The following is an 8,276-nucleotide window of genomic DNA, read 5'->3' as shown; positions in this document are numbered from 1 at the left end:
TGAGCGCGAGCGTGGCGGACCGCGCCGGGAGAGAGAGCGAGACCGAGCGAGGGACAGAGACCGAGAGAGGGAGAGAGACAAGGAGAGGGGGCGGTACCGCAGGTGATCTGATGATGTCATATCCTGGCAGCCTGCAGGAGCTTTTATTTTGACAGTTTTTTTTTTTCTGGTTTCCTTTTTTGGGGTTTAAAATTATTAATAATAAATTAAACAAGCAACGTGATGTCATCAGCTGCATCATTTTTTATGCAAATAAAAAAAACAGTAAAAATGAAAAAATCTTGCGTTTTGTCAAACATTTATTTTGACGATCCCGTTTGACATGGGAAGTGACATCACAGCACAGGAAGGCGCATGCTACACGATGTCGTCATGTTTCTGACGCTGTAGTTTCTCTTGAACGTCCTATGTCACATTTTCCCAGAATCCTCTCTGTGAATCGCCTGTTTGAACAACAGGAAACAGGGTTATTTTATTTTCATGAGTAAAAATCCTTCAAAATAAATGTGAGCAGATCTTTTAAAAACCCTCGAAGAAGAAAAGTTTGACTTCCTCCAGATGTTTCTCTCATCTCATTTTTTTCTCTTTCATGTTAAATATAAATTTGCATTCATTTATTTATTTTTTTATTTTTATTGTTTATTTTACTTCCTGCACATCGACTGAGCTGTAAACATCAAGTGTATCTCATTATATTTTATTTATTTACATTTTCTTCACTTAAACAATAAAGTTTTCAGGTTTTTTTACTCCTATCGCTGTCGACGCCTCCTCCGCGCTTGCTTTTTTTCCCACACATTTAATGGATATCTGCTTCCTGTTTTAGTACAATTTCCTCTTTTCTTCTGATTAATTGTTACCGTGGTGACCAAACCTCCAGCTGATCAGTTTTAGTTTCTGTTGATCAGCAGCAGGTTACGGTGATCTGTGACAGCATTGAAAAGAAAAATTGAAGATTAAAACTTTTTGTTTTCCTGTTTTTGAATGGAGGGGCGGACCTTGTGTCTGTTTTTCTAAGAAAATAAAAAAATAATCTTAAAAACAAATCAGCTGATTTATTTTCTCATGTCATGGATGTTTGTTTCTGTTGTAGGAATGTAATCAGATTACTGATTTACAGGTTGCTGGTGAAGGTAATCAGATTACTAATTACATTTTACTGCTGTTTCCATGGAAACAAACAGCAGGTGTAGAGAGAGATACTGAACTCTAAATGGCCTCATTTATATAACTAGTCTATTTAAAGACACAAACAACTTAATGTTTGAACATTTTTTCAAAATTCTATTTTTTTTAAACTTTATAAAATTATTAAAATGTATCTTAAATGAGTCAAAGAGCTGCACCCTGATTGGACAATAACAGCCGTACACCCACACTGACTCACGAGTCCTGGACTACGAGGAGAGTCCACCATACCTTCAGTTTGACAGCATCTGACCAATCAGAAACATGCATACATTAATTTATAATAATTATAATATGTGAGCGTTGTATGTCCTTTGAGTTTCCATGTTTTTCGATCTGCGCGCTTTTACTTTGAAAATAGTCCTCACTCCGGAAGCCATTTCCATTATGTGCTTTAATTTGAAAGGTTGTTTTAATCTTTCCGTGTGATTATCATTTCGTTTGGCTATCCTGTCGCTCAGGGTCTTTTATTTTGATAGTCCCACCGGACGTCCCGGGGTGTGGGTTCCGTTAACTTGACGCCGGTCTGCGGTGATAACAGAGGCACCGATTCCTCTGGAAATACCGGACAGATTCGGCACTTTCCAGCCGGTAAACCACCTAAAATGAGAGATATTAGGATTTAACGGAGAATAACGGACCCACGGGCGTCAAAAAGGTAATAACGAACCAGTTAAAATGTCCCGGTTGGCTGCTACACACACAGCAAAGCCTGCTAACGGCAGCTAGCCGCTGCTAGCTAGAGCGCTGTCCTTTTATGTGCCCCAAATCCCGTTTTAACCTGACTTCGACCCGCAACATTCCCGCTTCCTCGAACTCCCCCTGTGTTACGTCACGCAGAATCCCGCCATCACGGGATGAAACCGTGGTGATCTCCCGTTAATCAGCTGCCAGCGAAACACGGTTAGAGTTAGATTTACAGAGATTTCTGGGATTTTCCAGCAGCAATTGGTGAAATCTCGCGAGAGAACGTGGCATGAACTTTGCATTCATAAACATGTTTTTTGTTGTTGTCTTAAATCTCTTAAAAGACATGTTGACAAATAATGTTTTTGCTTTTATTTTTTGGAATACAATTGTAATTTCTGTGACTTTTAGTTTACATTCAGTGCTTTCTCTCCTCCTGCTCCTTGGAGCTCCTCTTCCTCTCCTCCTCTTATGCCCTCTCTTCTTCCTCTGCTCCTTCACTGACTCCTCCATCTTCTCTAACTCCTTCTCTTCTTTACTCTGCTTCCTCCCCTCTTGTCCCTCCTCCCTTCTCCATCAGAGAAGTCCGTCTGTCGGAAACAACTGTACCAGCAGAAGGTTCCGCCAAGCCTAGTCCTCGTCATTTCGCCACGTGAAAGACCAAAAATGACCAAAATTACATGAAGTACAAACAGACTATATTTTCATCAAGTGTCTAAGAATACATGCTTGCAATTAAAAAAATATGAATAAATCGTTTATTTCCTGAACACCGACTGGCCATTTTATTATCTAAATACATGTATTTTACATGTTGTTCATTCCCCAGTTGGGTGAGTGGTGGGTTCACAACCCGGCAAAGACGTTTCATATATACTGTATATATTTTTTTTTTGCTTGCATAATTGTCTTTAGATAAGAGAATTAGACCAACATTTTTACTTTAACTATGATTTTGGTCCTTTTTTCCCCCAAACCACTTCTGTTACTTCTGTTAAGATAAATGTGTTGGTCAATGTAGATGCATTACTAGGCCTATCTAAAAAGAGAGAGAAGGAGAGAGAGAGAGAAATACTTCACACTAAAACTCAGTCTACACTATCCTCACATTCAAGAAATCCTTGACAGTATTATATTAGAACGTGTTACTCTTGACGGTACTTACGCATTTAATCGCTCGGCAATTCTTGCCCAAGCAGCCTCGCGATTTTATTGATCACTACAGTATTCCCTTTTTTGGTTATGATGGGTTTGTACTCCTCGCACAGTTCCATCAATATTTTTTGCTCTGGTCTTTTCTGCCATTTTCTCGATGATTCGACATTCACGGTTCTGGGCTGGCTTTATATCCCATGAACGGCGTAACACAAGACAACGTTAACCTGGCTTGAATTAGCCTCAACAAGGCGCGGCTGAAATGCATTAATGGAATGGATTTAGCCTCAAGTTGGCGTTAATTCTAACCAGGCTTAACCAGGTAAGCGCCGCCTTAATTAGCGAGTTTGGTGGAATACCCCTCTGGAATCTATTTTGATGATTATTTTTGTCATGTATTTGTAAACATCTCTCTCTCTCTCTCTCTCTCTCTCAGGTCAGTCATGCTCACTCGCCCGCTGACATTGAGTGAGGGTGATGACCGGGGGCGGGGCTTGGCAGCAGTGACTCCGCCTCCTGCTCTCCCATTGGCCGATGAGGGAGACGATGACGGCACACAAACAGGTGCGTTGATTTTTATTTTATTTCCTTTAATTAAGTAGCATAAATGTTTTATTGTTAAACATTTATCATATTTATAACTTAATCTTTACTATTTGTCCTATTTATATATTATTGTATTATTATGTGTTTTATTGATTAGTTTTAGTATATTCATGAAGGTTTTTCATGTTTGAAGTGAGATTTGGGCGAGAGACATTATGCTTACATTCACAGTTGGTGAGAGAGTACTGACTGCTGTTTCTCCTCCTCCAGAAGTTTTCTCTCCTCCTGCGCCTCCTTGGAGCTCGTCTTCCTCTTCACCTTCCTCTCCTCCTCCTCCTCTCTGTGCCTTCTCTTCTTCCTCTGCTCCTTCACTAACTCCTCCCTCCTCCTTCTTCTCCTCTCCTCCAACTTGCTCTGCTCCTCCTCCTGTGTCCCTCCTTTCTCCTGCTCCTCCTCCTCTTCTTTCCACTCGTCCTCCTGTATTTTCTTCCTCTCCTCTGGTCCCTCCATCCCTCCTTCCCCCACCTCCGTCTCCTCCCACTCCTCCTTCTGTCTCTTCCACTCCTTTTATTTCACGTCCTCCTTCTGTAGCTCCCTTTTTTCTTCCTCGTTTTCACCCTCCTCTTCGGTCTTCTTCCTCCTCCAACCTTCCTACTCCTTCTTCTGTTTCTCCTCCACCTTCTACATTCCTCCGTCGTTCACCTCCTTCTTTGTTGTCTCCTCATTCTGTTCGTACTCCACCTGCTTCTGTCTCTTCTTCTCCTTTACCTCCTCCCCAGGATCCTCCTCCTTCTTCTTCTGCTCCTCTTCCTCCTCTCCTTTATCCCAACTCTTCTTCTCATGTTTCTCCTCCTCCTCCACCTCCTGCTGTCTTTCTGACTCCTTATACGTCAGCCATTTGTTCTCCTCCTCCTTCTTCTCCCCCTCTCCCTCCATCCCCCCTTTCTCTTCATCCTCCATCAGTTTCTCCATCTCTTCCTCCTCCTCCTCCTCCTCCTCCCAGCTGTCCCTGTTCCTCCCTGCTACCTCGCCTCCTCTCAGCTCACCGGTTGGAGGTGCGACGCCTCCTGCGAGGAGCTCTGGCCTCCCTCGGTCGTCGTCTGGACTCTCTGGAGAGGAGTAGCAGGAGGAAGAGGACGAAGAAGAGGAGCAGGCAGATTGGAGGAGAAGGAGGAGCAGCCTGTTCTCCTGGTGAGTTGTGTCTCCCTGATCAGAGAGTTAAATCTCTAAATCACCAAACATGAAGCAACGAGCCAGGTTGTTTGGACCACAGACAGTCTCTGGTTTCTCCATATAGTCTGGTCTGGACTCATGTGGGCTACTATCTAGACCTCTGGGGACCAGACAGTATTGGGGGGGGGGGGTATGTTACCATGGCAACCTACCAGACAGGTCTGACTGTGATGAGAACTTTAAATGTACATTTATACGTGAAACACAAGATAATGACGACTAAACCTATTTTCTTTCTTCTTAGGTTCGGTCAGCTTCAGCCCCGCCCCCTCACATAGCCCCGCCCCCTCGTATAGCCCCGTCCACCGTCCACCTGTTACCATCTCCTCTTCATCATCATCTTCATCAGACTGCGAGGACTCACCCGCACTTCCTTTTTCCTCTAGTTTGAGCCAATCAGAACAGTGGAGGAGGGGCAAAGGAGAGGAGGAGGAGGAGGAGGAGGAAGAGGGTAGGAAGAGGAGGAAGAATCACAGAGGAAGAGAGAGAAGTACTTTTGCAGAAAAGCGAGGAGAAGATGAGGAGGATGCTGGGAGGTTTGTGGGGCGTATGGCGGTCTCCTTTAGAGGAGGAGCAGGGGAGGAGGCGCCACTCACTCTGCACAAATTCAACCACAGGAAACACAGAAGAAGAGAAGGGGGCGGAGCCGGCCAATCAGAGAAAGCACTCGTCGTCGGGCAGAACGGTTACGGAGCGCAGCCGCACAGGTTTGTTTTATTTATTTAAGGATTTAAATTAAATTACATAAAAAAGACAAATAAATGTAGAATATGAGTTAGTAGTACATTTAAAAACTAGATTTATTAGATTGAGTACATTGGTTTTTAAATTATCTGTAATCCTGTAATATTTAACATACCGGTAATTGAAATATAAAGTATTAATCTAAAATATTTCATTATGTATTTAAAGTTTATATATATTTAAATCAACTATAAATGATATTAATAATAATTGCTTCTATTGTAATAAATTGATACAAGTGTAATTAATTAATCGTTTATTTATAGTTTATTTATTATAGTAATGAAAACTTTAATATTCATAAACTATACATTTCTCCTACTTTCCTCCATAGCTCCTCTTCCCAGCATGCCTTGCACCTCCTGCACTCAGCCCAGAGTGATCTGACCTGCAGCCAATCAGAATCACTCAACATCTCTTCAGGCCAATGGCGTTTCTCTGACTTCACCTCGGCCCTCTCTCTCTCCTCCCATCACGGTGCTTTCCAGACATGGCACGTATCTTCCTCTTCCTCCTCCTTTAGCCCCGCCCCCATGCTGCGGCTGTCAGCGGTTGCCGTGGAGACCATGTCAGAGACTGTGAGGGGCGGGGCTTGTGGGAGTCCCCTGCGGTGCCTGAAGGACTGGACGGCCCCGCCCAGTCTGAGCAGCGACCACTGGTTGGTTGTATTTAAATGAACCCTCATTAATATTCATTGTGACTGTGGTTATTAATATATGAACATTATAGCGTTTATATATACATATTTTTAATCTGTCAATGAAAAAAAAATTTTAACAGCTGTTATGATGAAACACTTTAAAAGGACTAAATCTCACAAATGTTTCGTCTTTGCAGTTACGTGCGAACGCCTTTACCGAGGTAATTACACATATGCATATTCATAAATTACTCATTTAGTCCCTGCTTTAATGTCAGCAGGACGAGCTACGGGCCGTTAAACTGACCGACCTCAGACGTGGAATTCAGTCGGGATCAAAGAAGTGTTTGTTACTGGTAACTGTACAGATGTTTGCCAGGATTTCTTAATTATTATATTCCGTGTCTGTTTTGCAGTCCAACCTTTTCTGCCCGACAACAGCAGAAGCAGCGAGCCAATCATAGCTCCCGCAGCCTCCATCTGCCCCGGCGACGACTTCTGCCCCTCCCCCTGTGTTCAGCCAATGGGCTGCCTGTGCCACTTGCCGTCAGCCAATCAGAGGCGAGCGCAGAGTTTCTCAGCACAAATGGAGAGGTGGGGTTTTTGTTCTTGTCAAAGTTTCTCACTTTAAAAAAAAATTGGTTACAGTTGTTTACATTTTTTCTGTTTGTATAATTTTTTTCTGCGGATTAATATTCACTTCTTCAGTCCTTCCCAAATATTTCTCTAAATCTCTGTGTAATTGTTTTCTCAGCGTTGTAAACGAGTCTCACAAATAAGAATCCGCCGGGCGTCACCGCGGGAAACGCCGCTCACGCCGATGGGACTACCAAAGGTCAAAAGGTCAGATAGGGGAGGCAGGAGGAGCAAATGAAAAGAAAATCTGAGGAAAAAGGTTAAAATATTAAAATCTAAGTTTTTTTCCAGGTTAAAGAAGAAAGAGTTCAGTCTGGAGGAGATTTACACAAACAAGAACTACAAATCCCCCACAACAAACAGGTAAAAGTCCCAAATTCTACAAAAACCTAATAATAAAACACAGTAAAAACTACAAATCCCAAGAACACAAAACAGAATTTCTCTAAGTGTGCTGTACAAACTACGTCTCCCAGCATGCTTTCTGTCACCCTGCAGGAGTCTGGAGACGATCTTTGAGGAGCCTCGGGAGAAGGACGGCGCCCTGCTCCTTATTGGTCAGCAGAGGAGGCGCAGGCTCCTCCTCTTCCCTGACTTCACTCAGCCCAGGAAGAGGAAGAGACCACAAGGTAAGCTGGGAAATGTAGTTCACGAAGGTTGGCGGCATCTCCCCCAGAGAGTTCTGATTGATGTCGGATTTTGAATCTTTAAATATAAAAAACATTTTAAAGAAACTTTGTCTGTATTAGGGGCGGGACTCCCTGTTGCCATGGTGCCCAGGAAACGGGTGGCGGCTCGGCGGCATTGCCATGGCGGCGGCCCTGGTGACGACGACGACGCTGACCTGGACGTGATGCTGGTGGAGCGACTGAGTGCGCTCGAAGACTTCCTGACACGGCAAGGCCTGGAGGTGTGAGCTGTGATGTCATTTCCTGTCAGCCGAGCAAAGGCCAAATAAACAGAGCTGCTAGCACGCCTGCCCTGGGGTTTTTACTTTTTGGTTTGCGGTGCACTTGATTCCTTTTGTTTGTCTTTGTTTTATTTTTTTTACAGTCTAGACTGTTTAACTGTGAATCTTCTGGAATATTTAATATTTTTACTAGTTTTTTAACAGGTGATCTGTCAGGAGAACACACCAACAGCAGGGAGAGTGGCTTCATTATTATGGTTTTCATTTTGTGTTTTCATGAAATATGAATAGACTTCACTGCAGCACTCTGTAGTACTATCCGAGTACTCTGTAGTATTATTTGAGTACTCCGTAGTACTAGTGGTGAAGTGCAGTTTTTAAAGTGTAATATATATATTTCTGCTGGAAATGTGTCTATTTTTGGAACAAATAAAGTTTGTTTCTGCTCACGGAAATGTGCCACTTTATTATTGATCAGAGTCATTGGACAGTTATTGATCATCTTCAGTCCTCATCAATTAAGCTTGAATAGCTACA

The 8,276-nt window shown here is 43.0% G+C and overlaps 2 protein-coding genes across 2 annotated transcripts in view; both read left to right on the top strand.

Annotated features, from left to right (window-relative positions):
- ythdc1 (YTH N6-methyladenosine RNA binding protein C1) overlaps positions 1 to 748 on the top strand; it is a 9,341-nt gene extending 8,593 nt beyond the window's left edge. The window contains exon 16 of the mRNA XM_084035524.1: positions 1 to 748. This exon is cut by the window's left edge and continues 83 nt beyond it. Within this exon, the coding sequence (XP_083891650.1) occupies positions 1 to 106 (106 nt within the window). The 3' untranslated portion in view covers positions 107 to 748.
- Positions 749 to 1,686: 938 nt separating this feature from the next.
- LOC311029508 (uncharacterized protein) lies at positions 1,687 to 8,194 on the top strand. Its single transcript, XM_084034668.1, has 11 exons — positions 1,687 to 1,846; positions 3,467 to 3,594; positions 3,847 to 4,767; positions 5,054 to 5,516; positions 5,888 to 6,211; positions 6,391 to 6,414; positions 6,610 to 6,787; positions 6,948 to 7,036; positions 7,121 to 7,192; positions 7,328 to 7,458; positions 7,579 to 8,194. The coding sequence occupies exons 2-11, from the start codon at positions 3,474 to 3,476 to the stop codon at positions 7,743 to 7,745; spliced, it is 2,490 nt and encodes an 829-aa protein (XP_083890794.1). The 5' UTR covers positions 1,687 to 1,846; positions 3,467 to 3,473; the 3' UTR covers positions 7,746 to 8,194.
- Positions 8,195 to 8,276: the final 82 nt, after the last annotated feature.

This window comes from Eutrigla gurnardus, assembly GCF_963514095.1.
Source record: "Eutrigla gurnardus genome assembly, chromosome: 19".
In the NCBI taxonomy this organism is placed as follows: Eukaryota; Metazoa; Chordata; class Actinopteri; order Perciformes; family Triglidae; genus Eutrigla; species Eutrigla gurnardus.
Note: the sequence above shows the minus strand (reverse complement) of the source record. Positions and strands in the feature narration are given on the sequence as shown.

What these genes read in the sequence shown, in the direction of transcription:
- LOC311029508 (XM_084034668.1), top strand. Translation starts at nt 3,474, where the DNA reads ATGCTCACTCGCCCGCTGACATTGAGTGAGGGTGATGACCGGGGGCGG. An exon ending in TACGGAGCGCAGCCGCACAG is followed by an intron (nt 5,517 to 5,887) that starts GTTTGTTTTATT and finishes TTTCCTCCATAG; the next exon opens with CTCCTCTTCCCAGCATGCCT. An exon ending in AGTCTGAGCAGCGACCACTG is followed by an intron (nt 6,212 to 6,390) that starts GTTGGTTGTATT and finishes TCGTCTTTGCAG; the next exon opens with TTACGTGCGAACGCCTTTAC.